At 36.8% G+C, this 18,883-nt stretch overlaps 1 protein-coding gene across 13 annotated transcripts in view; it reads left to right on the top strand.

The window, feature by feature from the left end:
* FAM13A (family with sequence similarity 13 member A) overlaps positions 1-18,883 on the top strand; it is a 245,794-nt gene that overhangs the window by 136,045 nt on the left and 90,866 nt on the right. For 2 of the 13 annotated variants that reach the window (XM_012774046.3, XM_012774047.3), the window contains exon 1: positions 10,706-15,434. The exons of 8 other annotated variants lie outside the window; for them this stretch is intronic. In XM_012774046.3, the coding sequence (XP_012629500.2) occupies positions 15,406-15,434 (29 nt within the window). In that variant the 5' untranslated portion in view covers positions 10,706-15,405. Of the gene's footprint in view, positions 1-10,700; positions 15,435-18,883 lie in introns of those variants that run through there. 3 more of the 13 variants (XM_075998716.1, XM_075998717.1, XM_012774045.3) reach the window with 3 other exon arrangements.

Here is an 18,883-nt window from a genome sequence, read left to right on the forward strand (position 1 = left end):
GGGGTAAGGAAGAATGGATATGCTTTAACAAGAATGTCACTGGATTGCAAATTGCTAAAATACAACTATTGTTATAAGTAAACGCTATCTGTAGAAAGAGTTGTGTTTGTTACATTTTAAAAGAATTTGTTCCTTTATACTTCTCTTTGAATATAACAGAGCATGGTGGCAGGAATAAAGGTCAGGTCCTCATGAAAGGTGATTTATAAGGAAGGAGAGGAAGACAGGGAAAAAAGCTCTTTGTTTTCTCATCCTGGAAGGATTCCAGTTTATAGCTTACTGTGCTGTAATTGAAAGTTATTGAAGTGACCACTATTTCAGGGAGACACAGAAATAGAAAAAGCTGCAACATCTTGGGAGTTTCACACAAAAAATTATAGGTTCATTGTTTGTTAGCAGGTATGCTACTATGATTAAGGTGAGCTTTGTGACTCTAGGACAAGTGTCACTGGGTCTGAGTGTCTTTCAAAGGACTATAGACACACTGACAATTACCGAAAGTTTGTATTTAGCTCTTACATAAAGAGATTAAGTGAAGAACGATTAAAATGCTTTCATTTTCTGTAATGTGAGTAAAAAAAAAAGCTATCATATGCAAAGTGTGTGCCTAAAATCATATGATGAAAATAGAGCTAAAGAAAATAACTGTGTACATTGAGATGTGTTCTTAATTTGATAGATAAATGAGGGAAACTACAATAAATCCCTTTTCAATGTGTATTAAAAACTCATCTTGCCCTGGGAAACTGTGTTCTGGATGAAAGAGTTTTTCTATGCTAAAAGTACTTTCTTATCTACTTATTCCCTTCTTCAATACTTTTTAATTGTTTGGGGAATACTTTCTTCTTAAATTCAAAATATCACTGATAAAGCTAAAGTTCTCATTGATTCTCTTGCTGTAGGATTCTAATTCACTCCTCTCTCCCGACTTCTGTGTAGTTACACAGGAATATATCTCGTACATTTTTTCAATTTTCAAAAAACATTTTCATCTTATTAAATGTATTGTGATACTTCACAGAGTCTTGAAAATTTCCCCAATTCCCATATTGCTTCCTCCTACTGTGATGTTTCTTCTCTTTCCGTTCTGCCCCAAATGCAGCGTCCTCCAAGTCTGCTTGACTGCCTGCTTCCCCCTCTGTCTGCTGTCCCTTCCATGGCTAATCTGGTGCCACAGAATGAAAATTTCTAAATCAGTGTCTCAGACTTACACTCTGTCTAGGTCTCTAGGGCTTGCCAGGCAACCTCTACTTCAGTAAGTAACCTTAAACTCCCTGTGTCCACACAGAACTCATTTTCTCATCTTTCCTCCCAACTTGGCTGTTTTTCATTCTCCCAACCACAAAACTCAAAACCTTTTATATCGTCAGTCACCAAATCTTTTCAGTGTCTCCAACATCCCGTTCCCCATTTTTTTCCCTTCATGATCTCAACCATAATTTAGGCCTCCATCACCTTGTGGTTAGATAATTATTATATTTTCTCCATTCCACTAACCTACCAGATTCATTTTCTTCACACAAGTTATTCCCATGCCTCTGTCTTCGACTCTTAACTCTATATGATGGCTTCTGGATCTGTATTTCCCATCTAGAATTCTCTACTGAAGTGTGCTCACAAGTCACTGTAACTAGCAGACGTGTCTTCTCTGTCCCTCGGATAGCCTGAATGCTGTCCCTACCCCACCACCCATTCATAGCCAGCCAATTCCAGAATGTTCTCTGACAATCTCACTGTCTCTGTGTGGCCCTGTGCCTGCCCCACCCCTTACAACCTCTGCAGACACACAAGTTCAAACAGATCCCACTCCTGCGCAGAACTATGTAGCGGCTTACCTGTGCCGGGACTACGAGCCTCCTTACTCTGTCCTCTCCCTCTCTCTCCAGCCCTCTTTCCCAGAAGCTATGCTTGCTTTTCACTCATACCTGCAGCCATTGCATACCCCACACTTTGAACTGCCTCGGTTCCAGATAGTCTCTTCAAGATCAGATCATGTGTCAGATTTTGTCTTGATATTTGCTCTAAAAATTATAATAACCCTACATGTAACATTTTTTGACAATGTTGAAACTTAATATCACAGTTTTTTCAGGTAGCACTATGAAAAGAATTTCATATCTACAAAGTGACCTTGGGTGAAGGAACTATGATTCTGAGAAGGTCGGACATTTCACAACTGTTTATTGAGTTAGGTGAATTAGCCAAGATCACATATTTAGTTGACAGGCTGAGATTAAATATAGATCTTCTGATTATTTCACCGTTATTTCCTGCCTGGCTTCTACCTTGAGTTCCTTTCCTCTTTCGTGTGTTTATACTTTTCTGTCCAACCTGATTGCGGGTTCCTGAGGGAGAGAGGCACTGTGTCTTATGTCCTCTTTGTGTCCACGGCAGTATGGAGTGGATGTGTACTCAGTTGCTGTTGCTGTAGTTGTTACTGTTGTGATATTGTCCTATGTGCCCAATTTGGATTTGAATTCCACTGTAAGACGAGACAGTGTCAGTTTTTTTTTTACGCATCAGTTTTCTCTCTTGTGGTCCTTGGAATGTACTAACCCAAGAGCGCCCTGTACTGTGTACCCTTAGGGATGCCACAGAAGTCAGGACAGCTGTGCCCTCTTCTTGTTCCCACTTAATATCTATGTCATCTCATTTCTATCAGTGACATGCTGCTTATTCATATAGGAGAAAATCCACTGTTTTATAAGGTTCTTCATACCTCTGTGCAACTCTGCACTTGTGGCAGAATGTGTGTGCCTTGTGACATTTGCAAAAAAAAGAACATTGCATATTTTAGTAACATTATTACAAGAGTATATTTCATAAGAATCAAACTTGCTGCAATATTGATAACAAATAAATATTCAACATTAACTGTACCCATTGCCCTTCAAGCTATCTAATCTGCAATTAAATGTGACCTTCTTCATTTCTGAAGTCCAGCCAGTAAAAAAAAAAGCAGTTATAATTATCCTCTGTTTGTACTTCATAAAAAGCACTCCAGTTACTTGCGGAACATGTGTTCATTCCCTATAGTGTTTCAGTCTCTGCTACTTGGAACCAAGTCAGGATTTTTAACTAGTGCAGTTGAAATAAAATCAGGATTCTTAGCTACAAGATTCATAAGCATATCACGTACAATACAATTTGGAAAATTACCAAATATCATAGCAGCTGTTCTGCTGACTGTGCAAGGTCGACTGCCTTGTAGAGCTCATGTGAGCAAAGGAGAGTCTAAAACCACCTTGTGAAAAGCTTAGTGACGAGCTTCAGCATGCAGTTCCCCTACAGAGCTACCATTTCCTGAGTTGTCTCCACTCTCTAGCCTTCATAAGAAAGATTTATAGAAAGGTAGACTTGAAAAAGTCCCCAACGTCCCAGACTGGATTAGAAAAAGTATCTAACTGTATCTCAGCAGACAGTTTTGTAATCTTTTCATGACCACCACTGGCTCCTGTGATAAATACCCCAAGGTCTTCTTATATAAACTATTTTATATAAGCTAAATATTTATTAAAAATATTTTCCAGTCTTGAACTTGAATCTCCTTTGAAAACGAAAGTCTCTGATATTTCTTTTAGTATTTTGATTACTAAAGTACAAATAGTTCTCTACCCATTCCCCAACATCTGCCCCTCAGCACAATTGCTATGACTACTCAAATTTTGACATTTCCCTGAAATCTAAACTTCAGTTAAAGTTTATTTTCTAATACTGTTTACAGTATAAGCAGTTGATGGAAAAAATAGGTAAGTGATTGTAAGGAAAATTACTGTCGTATCATCAGATCATTTCTAATGGCGTATAGATCACAAGAATGTACTTGGACTGCTGCAGTCTTAGCTGGATTCATTTTAGTAACTCTACATCAGCAAACTCTTACTGGGCACAACCTATGTACTGCACATATGCACTGGGCCCTGAGGAGCCAGAGAGAACCAAAGCGTGGTCTCTACTGTTAGATGTCTACCAGTCTATTAACTGAAATAAATATAGGTGGTTAACAATAATAAATAATAGAAGGAGGTTTTAAAGTGGCATAATAGAAGTGCTATAAAAGCAAAAAATAAAGTTCAGGTCCTTCAGGGCCTTTAAAAACCCAGCTAAGCCTACCTTCCTGACTTACTGGAACTGTCTTCTATAGTTCTTCATCCCATAGCCAGGCTACATGACAGCCACTATGTATCCTGGTGGTTTCATACCTCTGTATCTTAGCTAACACTTTCCCCTTTATCTGGAATACCCTTTTCACTGTCAATGGTCTATCTATTTATTTATTTCACAGTATTGTAGGGGTACAAACATTGTGGTTATGTAATTTGCTTTTGTTCAGTTTGAGGCAAAGTTATAAATGTGCCCTTCACCCAGATAGTGTGCATTGTACTTATTAGGTGTGAATTACTCATCCCCTCCGCCTCCCTCCCACCAGCTTGATTTACATTGAGTTTTACTTCCGAATGTGTACATAAGCGTTGATCCATTAGTTCTAATTTAGTATTGAGTACATGTGGTGTTTGTTTTCTCCATTCTTGAGATGCTTCACTTAGAAGAGTGGTCTCCAGTTCCATCCAGGTTGTTCCAAAAGATACTAGTTCACCATTTTTTATGGCTGAGTAGTACTCCATGGTATATTAATATGTATACTACATTTTATTAATCCACTCATGTATTGATGGGCACTTGAGTTGTTTCCACATCTTTGCAATTGTGAATTGTGCTGCTATAAACATTCAAGTGCAAGTGTCTTTTTTATAAATTTTCGTTTTTTTTCTCTCTTTGGGTAAATACCTAGTAGTGGGATTGCTAGATCAAATGATAGGTCTACTTTTAGTTCTTTGCGGTATCTCCATACTAATTTCCATAGAGGTTGTACTAGTTTGCAGTCCCACCGACAGTGTATAAGTATCAGTTTCTCTTTGCATCCATACCAGCATCTCTTGTTTTGGGACTTTTTGATATAAGCCATTCTCACTGTAGTTAGGTGATATCTCATTCTGATTTTGATTTACGTTTCCCTGATGATTAGAGATGTTGAACTTTTTTTATGTTTGCCATTAGTCTATCTTCATTTGTAAAGTTCTCTTCATATCTTTTGCCCACTTTTTAATAGGTTGTTTGCTTTATTCTTGTTGATTTGCCTGAGTTCTTTGTAGATTCTGGTTATCAGACCTTTATTGAATATGTATCATGCAAATATCTTCTATTCTGTAGGTTGTCTGTTTACTTTATTGATTGTCTCCTTGGCTTTGCAGAAACTTCTTAGTTCGATCAGGTCCCATTTATTCAGTTTTGTTGTTGCTGTGATTGCTTTTGGGGTCTTCTTCATAAATTCTTTGCCTAGGCTAATATCTGTTAGAGTTTTTCCAATGTTTTTTTCTAGGATTCTTATGGTTTCATGCCTTAGAAACCTAAGTCTGATATGCATTGTTGATTTTTTGTGAGAGGTGCAGATCCTGTTTCAGTCTTCTACATGTGGCTATCCAATTTTCCCAGCACCATTTATCAAATAGAGATTCTTGTCCCCAGTGTATGTTTTTGTCTGCTTTGTCAAAGATTAGGTGGCTATATGAGGATGGTTTTATATCTGGGTTTTCTATTCTGATACACTGGTCTGTGTCTCTGTTCTTGTGCCAGTATCGTGCTGTTTTGACTACTATAGCATTTAGTATATCTTGAAGTTTGGTAAAATGATGCTTCCTGATATGTTCTTTTTGCTTAAGGTGGCTTTAGCTATACAGGCATGCACCACCATACCCGGCTAATTTTTTCTATATATATTAGTTGGCCAATTAATTTCTTTCTATTTATAGTGGAGACAGGTTCTCGCTCTTGCTCAGGTTGGTTTCGAACTCCTGAGCTCAAACGATCTGCCCGCTTCGGCCTCCCAGAGAGCTATGATTACAGGCGTGAGCCACCGCGCTCGGCCCCACTGTATTCTTAAACATTACTGAGAATACAAAGAGTTTTCATTTATATGGATTATATCTATTGATATTTACTGTATTTGAAATTAAAACTGAAAAAAATTTAAAACATATGGAAAAATGTATATCGCTATTTTTAAATTATAATCATTTTACCATAAATAATATATTTTTATGAACTATAACTCTGTTCTTGAAAGTGAAAATATGGTGAGAAGATCTCATTGTTTCACATTTTGCAAAACCCTTAACAGCTGGCTTAATAGAAGATAGCTGTATTCTCATGTCTAATTCTGCATTAAATCTGTTGCCATAGCAATCATTATGTAACCTTTGGAATCTTTCACTGTATATCCATAAGTGAATCAGAATTTTTAAAAGCACATAACATCTTAATATTACTATGACAATAATTTTTTACCTGTGGATCCACCCAAAAGAGTCTCAGGGACCTCCAAGGTTACTTGGCTCATAATTTGAGAACCGCTGCTATACAATGTAGCCACCAGAAATATTTTTGAAGATTAGAAATATGTTACTGATTATTCAGTGAAAAATGTTACAAAACAGTACATACTGCATAATCTTACCTTTTTTGTTGTGGTAACATATACATAACATAAATTTTACCATTTTAACCATTTTTAATTATATAGTTCAGTGGCATTAAATACATTCACATTGTCCTATATTTTGTAATTATATATGAAATTTTTTTAGTGGGAGAATATAGTAGTGAATATGTACTGGGAGAATATAGTTGTATTAAACACTGGTTATGTCAATGATGGGATTGTATTTGCCTTTTCTTCTTGTCTGCATTTTGGTTTTATTTTTGTTTTTGTTTTGTTTTTTTGAGACAGGATCTTGCTCTATTGCCCAGGCTAGAGTGCAGTGGCATTGTCATAGCTCACTGAAACCCGAAACTCCTGGGCTCAAGCAATCCTCCTGCCTCAGCCTCCCAAGTAGCTGGAACTACAAGCATGTACCACCACACCTGGCTAAATTTTCTATTTTGGGGAGTAGATGGGATCTCGCTATGTTGCTGAGGCTGGTCTCAAACTCCTGGCCTCAGCGATCCTTCCACCTCAGCTTCCCAGAGTGCTAAGATTACAGACATGAGCCACCGCGCCCAGCATTCTTGTCTGTATTGTTAACATTTTCGTACAGTGAATATGTACTCTATAATTTACAATATGAAAAATATTTTTGTCTTAAATCAAGGATAACAGATGCTTGAAGGAAGAAGTGGTAATTGTCAAATTTTAGAGAAATCTTGTAGAATGACAAATGTACTGCTTTTGGACTTGCAGTTATGACCTCACTCATTCAGGAGGATAACATCATCTGGATAGAGGAATCAGAATGGGCAGCAAAAGGGAGGCTGAGAAAGGCTGAGTTTTGCTTGGATGGATGGGTATGGGTTAGGGAGGATATTCCAGGTTAGGAGAAATGCCTGACCAGAAACCAGTGGTGGGAAAGCAAAGCAGGACAGGGGACCAAAGTTGTTTAGCCTGGGTCCCGCACACTCCTATCTGAAGGAGAAGGCGATGATTTCTCTCTCTCTCTCTCTCTCTCTCTCTCTCTCTCTCTCTCTCTGTGTGTGTGTGTGTGTGTGTGTGTGTGTGTGTGTGTGTGTGTGCATATAGAATTTGGATTTTACTTTGTAGGCTGTGAAGGACAACCAGAGCTTTTTGACGTGATTAAAACAGTATTTGGGAAGGTCAATTCTGTACAATCTGCGTTAGGGTGGGAAAAACCAAAATCAGTAAAATCTATTAGGAAAAAGAAACTGTGATGCAGAGGTTAAGAAAATCAGACTTAAATGGAGAGGGTATAAGAAGGTAAGGGAGAATGATGGTAATAGATTAATGGACAAGAAAGAAAGAGAAAGATAAGATTAAACTTTTAAACTTTTCTTTTAACAAAGCATTCATTCAGCTCTGGGTTTGGCCAAATTCTATATGACTTGTCGTTTTCATATAGAGTGATTTGAAGTCTAGGATGATGTTATTTCCAGAGGTACTTCGTTTTTGAAAAATGTGACACCAAGCTGTTTCCATCGTTTTAAAACTGGATTGATTTATGTTTAAAAGTTGTCTTCCTGAAGTAGTATTTTGGAGAGTTGTTCTGAAATTATAATTCATTTTCAGTACATTTTCTTTTATTTCTTATTTTTATGGTATATATTTAAGGTGTAAAACATGTTTTGATATACATATATACACATTTATTAAAATATATATTCTTTATTTAAGTAATGAATTTCAGTGCCTATCTGAGGGGCTATTAGCTTTATTTATTTATAAGTCTAGTTTATTTCCTAATTTGTTTGAAATTTCTGTTTCCAACTTATATATTTTCTCACTAAAATTCAATGAGAAAAAAATTTTTTTGTTATGAATTTGAATCTCTATATATGAATAGCACTAATAAGAAAGGATACAAACATATACATAGTTTTTTAATGTACTGGGTCCAATTTTCTGAAAAGTTGAATTTAAAAGGGTTTTTAAAAAATGAGATTATTTAAAATACACTAGGAGTTTTGACACTTTAAGGACTAATACTGTGATTTTTTTTTTTTTAATGTGGCATGGTAACACAAATTGTTACTTCCCCTTATTTTCCTTTTAAATATATTTTCATTTATTCATTTATTGAGTTGGTCAAAGAAAACCACTTTGTGTTAAAGTGAATTGATTTTATCAGCCAGTGTATTGACATTGAGAGATTTTATGCTTGTACTCAGTATTTCGTGTTTCAGAAATATGAAAAGTTTTTTTTATGTTTTATGGATACAGAATCAGCCAATCAGTTACCCTATCACACTAAGCAATTTTGACATTTCTCTAAGGAAGCTCTGCTGAAGCCTGCTTCTCCTCTGGCAGGAAGTATCATTTAACAGGGTGAGAGGTCACTGGGACAATTTAAGGCAGCTGATCTCAGGTGTGGTAGCAGCTGTTGTGTGGAACATGACTTATTTCATGAGAACAGAAACACTATTATCTGGACTCCTGAGGGAGATTTGGAGAAAGTCATGCCCAGTGAGTCCCATTCCAGGAAAATGTGCTCGAAGCACTTATTTATTGGCAATGATTGCTAACTGAGATTCCATCTGGCAAAACTGTGGATTTTTCCCTGTCCCAGAAAGTTGAGGAACAATTATATAAGACATCTCAAAGAATTTATTTTTAACTACTTTTTATGGAAAAATTGTAGTCCCTCACCTCTTATAAGAAATTCCATTTAAAAAAAAAAATAAGCTTCTGCATGAATTTCTATATAACTGTGCTACTTCATATACCATGATATAACTGCTTGTCTTTTGATTTGACATCAATACTTAATCTTTCTGGTGAATGTTTTAAATCTTACTTTCTGTATTGGAAATGTTGGAACCAGTTAGTCAAGTGAAGAAGGGAATGCTGAATCGTGTACCTCCAGCTGTCCAGGCCTTTAAACCTTGCCACTCTGTTAGCAGCTTTCTCCTCCCCCTTCACTGGCATCTCTAAAGGATTTTTAGGATCTAAATAAATTAATGCGGTGAGCATTTGAGAGTCCAGAAAATCTAGTCAGATAGATTTTAATGAAATAAGCCCATACCCAGTTTTAAAAGCAAGGTCCATCATTAGAATTAAAGAGATGTGTCTTTGGAAAAACAATTACATAATTTCTATCTCTGTGGGATTTTTTCCCCAACAATCTTATATAGACTAGATAAATCTAATAAATAGATGAGGAAGGTGTCTAAGAAGTACCTTCTTATCAAACTTGTAAGGAATTATTTTAATATATATATCATATCTTAGGAAACAAATCAGTCTGATTTGAAAACAAATTAACGTGGCCAAGAAATGTTCTTGGTTCTTTGGTTGTTTTTAATTGATGTTGAAATTAACATCAAATGCGGCCACATCATTTTTGGAGCACTTGTGGCTGTTGATAGCACAAGGGCAAACACAGATATTACCAAACACTTGGAATCTGCTGAAGGAATTATATAAGAAAATTAGAAATCTGCAAGCCAGCTAAAATGTGGAAAAGGAAATAGACAGCTTAGGAGAGACTGGATAATGTAGAATGCCTAGAAGATTTTGAAGTTTTAGATAGAACTTTTTTTTAACATATCTGTGATTGCACATCATTGTATAACCAGGTAAGTTTATTAAGTCAGTTATTGGTTAGCATTATTCTTCATTTGAACATACATGTGGTATATAGTTTATCTTAAGTGTAGTCCTACAATGGAAAATGTTAAAAAGTGTATAGAATACTGCTTAATAAATGTAAATCTAATCAAAGGAGCTATGCTTCAGAATCTCTAGAAGAGAGTAATTGATAAATTAATGGAATTTGTAAATTAATTTATTTAAGTGTCTGTTCTGTGTAAGGGCTACAGGAAAGATACAGTTCTTGGAGTTACATTGCAAAAGGAAGACAACGTATACAGTAGATTCAAATAATAATAAAACTGTATGGGAGGCCTGGCGCGGTGGTTCACGCCTGTAATCCTAGCACTCTGGGAGGCCGAGGTGGGTGGATTGCTCAAGGTCAGGAGTTCGAAACCAGCCTGAGCAAAAGCGAGACCCCGTCTCTACTATAAATAGAAAGAAATTAATTGGCCAACTAATATATATAGAAAAAATTAGCTGGGCATGGTGGCGCATGCTTGTAGTCCCAGCTACTTGGGAGGCTGAGGCAGAAGGATCGCTTGAGCCCAGGAGATTGAGATTGCTGTGAGCGAGGCTGACACCATGGCACTCACTCTAGCCTGGGCAACAAAGCAATACTTTGTCTCAAAAAAAAAAACTGTATGAGAAAAAAGTTAGATATCATAACAGATGGAAAGGGCTGTGTGAGTTAAAAGGGGCAAGAAGTTTCTTCCAGCTGGCCTAGGCCTGAAGTATAGGTAGAATTTTGCCTGGAGGAAGTGGAATGGGAGAATATTTCAGACAGAGGGAAGAGCATGAGCAAATGTTTAGGATAGAACAGTGCAGATTTGAAAATAGTGACCCAGGCACACCAAGAGTTGTTTCCTTAAAGAGTTATTAGCACCTGAACTGGAGAGAGAAATTGGGGTTAATTTCTGGAGAGTTCTAATCATCATATTGAAAGGATTGAGGTTTATGTGAGAGGTAGTTAAGAGCTATTGAAGTCTTTGAGCAGAGCAATGAGTGACCAGGTCCCAAGCACTGTAGGGAAGTTCACTGGAATACTGAAAAGTATGCTTTGGAGACAAGGTAGATGGAGGCAGAAAGGACATTTTGAAGGTTGTCCTAAGAGTACAGATGACCTAGGCAGACTGATTAAAGAATTGTGACAAGACAACCAACAGATTTAGTTAAGGGGATGACAGGAAAGGGAGGAGTAAAGATGATTCATGGTTTGAATCTGATTCATAAAGAGAATAACATCATCAAGAAGAGCCAGGAGGAGGAGAAATTTGCAGATCAGATAATTATCGAGCACTTATTATTTGCCAGGCACTATCCTATGTGTTTTAGATGCATGACCTCATTTATTCCTCAGAGCAAACTCAGAGCTTTTAGACAACCTGCCTGAGTTTACACTGCCTGTCAGTGGTGGAGTCAGGATCCGGTCCCCAGGGCTGTAATTCCAGAGCCCAATTTATTGAATACTGTAGGGGTAAAAGAGGAGGAAAGACCAATGAAGTGAGAGGAGAATGTTGATCAGGAAGGTTTGGAGAATTCCCACCAAAGATCACAGAGAGCTAATGACTTTCAGAAAACTGAAAGTGGGTGTTTCAGAAAAGAATAGGAAAGGGTCTAAGAAAAGACATTTAGGTTTAGTAGTCAAAAAGAGTATTGGTGGCCTTAAAAAAGTTTCAGAAAATGGTAAAGTTCACATTCCACTGGCATGGTTTGGAGGAGTAATTTTGAGGAGGCGGAAGCAGCAGCGGTAGACTTTGGGGAAGTCTGTCAGTGGGAAGGAGGGAAATAGCACTGCGAAGCCAGAGGGCAGGGCTGCTGAGGAAAACTTTTTAAAGCTGAGCCTATCAGAAGGGAGAAGAAGCAGGTAGCAAGAGACAGATTGAAGATGTAGGAGAAACCTGGTTTAGGCTTCTTCCAGAAAAAGAAAATGGTAACATCTGATATACAGATAAGAGGTGTGAGTCCTATAAGTGAAGACACTTTCTCCTCAACTAGGAGGAAGTCAAAAAGAGTGATGCAAGATATGTGTTAGGGTGGGGAGGGCGGTGGTAGATAGAGCAAGAAGACCAAAGGCACTTGCTCATGTTTGATGATCTTGACTTTCTCAGTCTATTAGGAGGTGAAATAATTAGTGACTGAGAGAGAGGTTTGGGTTTGTGGCACTGGAGATTTGCAGCAGTTGCTGTGGGAATGCAGCGAACAGCTAGTTAAAGATAACGAAAAAGGTTGCAACATTGTATTGTGGCTCACGCTGAGGTTAAATATCATGAATTTTTAGTATAATGAGTTGCCAAGCTCTGTGACTTTTCTTTTGCAATGTGTAAAAGTCTGGCAATAGCCTGTCCAGATGGCAGGGCTTTTTTAAAGGAAGAAGCAGCATGGGGTGCTTGTGAACCCATTTTAGAAATAACTAAACTCAGGAGAGCCGGGGATGTGCCTTTCTTAACATGCATGCCGCGTTGGTTTGAGTGCAGGTTATCCTTTGCAGGCATTGCAAATCAGACCTAAACAGAGAGCTAAGTGAAAAGACAGAAGAATGGGGAGGGAGAGGTATGAGCAGTTAGGAGAGATCCACAGTAAGGGACTCAGCGAGGAGGAAATACAGCTGGGAAACGCAATCAGAATATCCGTGTTCGAGAAATTAAAACTGACAGAGGTCATGAATGGCGCTTCCACTCCTTGACTGAAGAACTGACAAGAGGATGTTAGAAATAGAAGTAATAAAGGTATTTAAGTGACTAAGGAGGCCAGGCGCGGTGGCTCACGCCTGTAATCCTAGCTCTCCGGGAGGCCGAGGCGGGTGGATCGTTTGAGCTCAGAAGTTCAAGACCAGCCTGGGCAAGAGCGAGACCCCGTCTCTACTAAAAATAAAAAAAAATAAAAAAGTTAATTGGCCAACTGAAAATGGAAATAAATAAATAAATAAAGGAAAAAAAAAGAAATAAGTGACCAAGGACCTGGCAGTGGCTGAGGTTAGAGAGAAAGGGCTGCATTTAAGGTACAAATGCATAAGTGATCAACAATTAACAAGAAAATCGATCAGAAACAAAAAAGGGAGAAATTATTATAAAAGAGTTGAAGAGGCATATACTTACTGAGTTATGAGTTAGTGAACTTTTTAAAAACATTCTGTTTAATACAGCATGCTAGAGGAATGTTGGCAGGAAGACTTGATTTATCAGGAAATACATGTGAAGTCACATTGAATGTAAATTATAGTTCACTTTAACATATTTCAAAAGTATCTAGTATAAGTTGAGTATAAGTATATATTTACATTTTTTAATGCTGAGTCTTTTATTGTTGAACTTTTATAGCTGTTTTAGCCAGATAGTATTAACATCTTCATAAAATTCAGAAAAGGCAAAGTATTACTTTTGTCATTTGAATCTTAACTATTCCTAAACATATTTATATCTCATAAGATATTTTAAAAGTGCACAAAGAATAGAGTCAACACCGTGGTGTATAGCAACAAGTTCTTGAGCAAGGAAGAAATGTCCTAAATCCAATTTCTGTTCTGTCACTAACTTTCCATGTAAATTTGAGCAAATTATTAATACTTAATTGTGTAGTACCAAGCTTACTCATCAGCAAAATAGATATCATGATATATAATCATGGTTTTCTACCTCAAGCAGTTATTTGCAGTGTTAAGCAAGAGTTAAAGGTATTTTGAAAACTAAAACTTATGTAAATATACAGAAGTAAGTTATGGTTACTGAAGAATCAAATTCGAGTTTGCAAATCTAGAATCAAAAAAGACTATCAACAATTTCAATTTAAGTTTTAGAATCAAGTATTGTTTTAAAAGGCTGATTTTAGTTATTGGTAGTCTATCATAATGTCTGAATATAGTTTCCAGATGACTATTCTATTTTCATAAACATGATAGATGATTTAGCCAGACAATGAAAATGTTTTTATTAGTAGGTATAGCAAAGGAAATTAGACCCCTTATAATAGGACCTTGTGTTCTAAATTCAGAATTATGAGTAGTCTATAAAAAATTGGGGAAAACTAGAGGAGGATACCCTTTTGAACCTACAATCCCCCACTGTTTCTGAATGCCATGGACTCCTTTCTGTCCATTCTTTTGCTAAAAGTGGTGGTCTGGGTTATGCTGTAACTTTTTACAACTCCCATGATGTGAAAGAAATCTTAAGTAAATGTATTTCTGTCATCCTTACAATATATGAAATCCATGGATTGGCAATTATGTTCCTAAAAACAATATCCTAGTGCTCCATAGTGAAGAAGAAATTGTAAGGAGAGGAGATAATTAGCAGGTTTTTAGAAGACCTTATGGAAAAACTGATTTCGTGTTACCTATAAGTTAAAATAAAATTTAACACCCCCCCCCGTGCTGTTGATGTTCGTGGAGGAAAATGGATAAATAAACACATTCAATTTTATAAGAATAAAGTGCAGAAATAATAAGTTGAAATAACGTCCATGAGAGTAGACTCTTTGATCCCTGAAGGACGTGGGCAGTCTTGGGGCACGTATCCTCCCAGAAGTGGGAGCTACGTGCCTTAGGTGATGTCACCAGGGACTAGAAACCACCGCAGTGTAAACAAACATAGGCAGGAAATAAATGTGGGTAGGGCAAGGGTCTAGAAGCATGCCTTCCTTCTAGAAAAGTCTCATGCCTTTCAAGGCTAGTGTATAATTTTATTTTTTTAAAGGAAGAAGGGGGACACAACATAGTTCTTGCCTTCTGCCACAGAAATCTTTAGTTTTGTAGGCAATGTCTTTCCTTGACAAATGGATTTCCTTGCTGGGGCAGTCTCTGTAACGTTGAGAAGTACGGGACTCTTCACTCTTGCCGCAATTATTGGTTGCTTGCCCCAGACTGACAAGCTTGTCTGTGGAACTGCTCGGAGGAAAGTTTCAAGTTACCGGAACTAGGCAAGCCCACTGAGGAGCCAGGAGCAGGAGCCGGAGGAGGAGGAATAAGAGGAGGAGGAGGAGGAGGAGCTGCAGCAGTGCCTTTAGCACTGCAGCAGCTGCTCCTCTGATTGGCTGGGTGGTTCAGCTGCTTCCCTGGAACAAAAGGTCAAAGTGGACTGCAGTGTAAATGTAGAGAAGCAGCCAATAAAATAGCATTGCCTGAAGAAGTTTGGAGGCTGCTGCAAGCAGCAGTACACTGGCCAACTGCAGAGCAAGTTGTTTCTCCTGCCGGGAGGTGCAGCCTCATGCCCCAAGCCAGCTTAGCCACTGTAAGAAGCCGTTCACTGTACAGGCGACCAAACTTGTCGTGGAAGACACAGTTGTGAGGTTCCCTTGCAAATTTGCATACAAGAATGGCTTGTGAAATCATGCCTCTCCAAAGGTAGTATTCATTCCTATTTGTTTCATTTTATTCTGTTCTGTATCCTAAGTAGTATAAAGCCATATAACTTTGCCAATACTTGGCATCTTTTAGTAACATGCTGCAAAATGTGTAGAGTCTGTTGTACATATATTTATTCCCTAAGACTGGAAAAATTTAAATATTATACTGCTCCTTTGCTGATGTTTTTGCCCAATTTCTTTTCTGTTGCATTTGATTATTTTCAATTGTATCCTCCTTTGAATGGAAATAAATATAAGAAAATACTTTTGAAATCTAAAGACTAAAGAATATATTGAGCAGGTTTATAATAAAAGTGAATCAGCTTTTTAGCATTGTTTCCACTAAGGCTATTTTAAAGGTGGTATTAGGCTGAAGACCTTTTTAAAATGCATCTTAAGATCTTTCCCTTCTGGTGTTCAGATCTAGGCAAGGATTTTCTATCAATGAATACATTATAATAAATAGGAATAAATATTAAGGATAATATTCCTCTTGAATAATTCTAGATGGATTTATTATACACATGGCATTTTTAAATACTTCTATGTAAGAGTGAGCACAAGGCTTTGTTTTTGTTCATTAAATGATTGTAATATGGATTGCTAGGGGGAGTGGGACATGAGGGAGTTATACCAAAGCAGGGAAAGTTAAATTTAAACAAAGGGGCTTATTAAAATGAACACTGGTGAACTAATAAGTCAATAATGTAGGCATGGAGAAAGTCTCAGAGTTGCCCGGTGTCACATTTTATGATTTTTAAAATTACTTTTCCTAATAATATTTCAACTTTAACTGTTTTATATGCAGTGGCATTTTATTCCGTATAAATACTGCATTTAAGAAAACTATGGAGGATTTTATTACTGAAATTGATTTAAAAATCAAATAGTAAACATGGTTTATTTATGGATTGAAAAATCTTGAGGAAAACTAATTCCATTTTTAAAAGCTATGCCACAAGTATTTCACAGAATGTTCATGTTTTAACAATGAAAATAAGGTTAAAAAATTATTTGCTGATATTTTGAGATAAACCTGTTTAGTTGTTTTTCTTCTGCTGTACTAACAGGCATATTGTAATGGGAACTTAATGGAGGTGTCCAAAGAATTCCTTTTCTAAAAGTAAATAATCCAAAGAAACAGAGAACATGGTTTATGGATAGATCTAACAATTTTCTGTATTAACTCAGTGAAAAGATCCAAATGCTTGAAGCTTCCAAGAGACCAAAGCTAATGTACACTTTTTGGAGTCTTGATTTGGCTTCCAACTTAAAAGTTGGGGACTTTTTTTCTCATAATGAGGCCTCAGTTCTTAGGGGTCTTAAGCAAGTTGTATTCGAGATAAGAATATTGGCTATTACTAAACTCTAGTAGCTACTTGATATAATAACTGTTAAGAAGAAAGTAGGTCTTATACTACCAGAGCATTGTTTAGGCAGTTAAATTGATAAAAGCTAAAATAAAATCAGCATTATTTCTAGAAATTATTTTGTATTGTTAGTCACTATTGAGCCTATTAGGAATAAATCTTGGGATAATTTGAATTTGCATTCAGGAATTCGGAGTTGTTACTCTTGTTTCTTTGCATCACCACCCTTAGAAGTACTATCATGCACCTTCATTGCCACAGTGTTCCCCTAGCTCTTTGAGTTTCTGTTTCTCTGCAATCCTCACTTCCAGCCTATGCCTACCTTTGATTATAAACCTTCTGAAGGCAAGGAGTAGTTTGTGTGGTTCTCTTCCTTACAAGTGCCTTGTGAGTTTAAAAATTTATGCAGGAAACCTTCTTGCTCTTACATGTAATTGTTTCTTCAAATCCCAGTTCAGTATCTTTGGTTATTGATTTCTGTGACTTTCATGGTAATGACTATCGGTAGTTGCCTCCACTGTTTTCCTGCCTGAAGCTGGAAGATTGGAGAGTCTTGCAGCATTCATGGGATGAGAGTGCTTTATTCCATTCTGTTTAAGAGCACCAAAGGGCTAGAAACTGGATGAGTAGAAGAATAGCTTTAAATACCAGTTAAAGAAATTCATGCTCACTATTTGTATTGAGCAGAGAAGTCAATGCTTCTCATACTTGGAGGGCATGAGAATTACCTGGGGAGCTTATTTTTAAAATCAATTCCTTCCTGCTGCCCTCCTTGCCTAGATCTACTGAATCTGAATCTGGAGGTGGCAGGGAGAGTATCTGCATTTTAAAAAGTTCCCTAAAAAAAAATCTGATACAGATGGTGCACACTTAGAGAAATACTGATCTCAATTCTAGTTAATGATTATAGTTTGTATAAAGCTAGTGACAGCTGGTATATATAGGAATCTAACACTATACTACTCAACATCCCCAAATAGAATGTTTAATATCATGATTTTATGTGAGGTTTTTTTTTCCTCCCATAATTGATGCTTTCATTTTTTTGGATTCTCAGTTTTACCTATTAAAACATACTGACAGCATTTTCTAATATTTTCTCTTTGACTGAACACTATACTGCCAGTGATCTTACGGTAATTAAAACACAGCTCTGCTTCACAGAGGTCAGTGAGGATGCAGACACATCACCAGACAATTACAGTACCATGTGGTAGATTCAGTAATGCACAGTATGATTAGCATAATAATAGAGATGTGCGTAGATGGATAATATTACCCTGCGTTTTATTTAACCTCACATAAGCGTATGATCTTATTAGAGGGCATGTTTGTACCCTAATGTCTCCTTAACTTATAATTTTCATAAATGACTTTTTAGCCTTTCTTAGCATATTGCGAAAGTGTGTAGAAGATATTTTGTTACTGCTAATCCATAACTGAGATGAGAATAACAGATGAGGTTGAAAACTAAAAATGAAATAAAATACTTTCGTCTCTTTTAATGTATTTTGCTGTCTGTTTATTACTGAATGTAATTTGCAGAGTTTCCAGGATGGAGTGGACTGTTTAGAAACCCATGATCTTTAGAAAAAACATTGTAGAGGCTGAATGTTTAAAATGTGACCCTCTGTAAAGTACTCAGTTCTTAATTGTTCATTTCAAATGGCATAAAGGTAGGATCTTAACTGTTGAGATGGTTAAATTGTCTCAATTATTTTTTAAAATACTAAAATATTTACATAGTACTTCTTATAGTGAATGATAAAACTCAACACACTGTATAGCCTTAAATGGATATTCTTGCCACCTGAAAAAAGTTCCCGAAAAGAAATAAAATAAGTATCAGAAATAAGGGGAGAAACTATTTTAAATTAAGAATTGAAATAAGAGTTTCCTTTTCTCAGGAGACTAAATTTACCTTCTGTTACTAATAAGATAATATGTTTTATACGACTTCAGGCTCAGTTTATACCTCAGGCTCTTTGCACAATTCATATTTCATTGGGGTTTTTTCCCCTTCCATATGTGGGTCTATAGGTAAAGATCTCTGTTTTATGTGTAGAAAGACTTAAGC

Source organism: Microcebus murinus, chromosome 29, assembly GCF_040939455.1.
Source record: "Microcebus murinus isolate Inina chromosome 29, M.murinus_Inina_mat1.0, whole genome shotgun sequence".
NCBI classification, from domain to species: Eukaryota; Metazoa; Chordata; class Mammalia; order Primates; family Cheirogaleidae; genus Microcebus; species Microcebus murinus.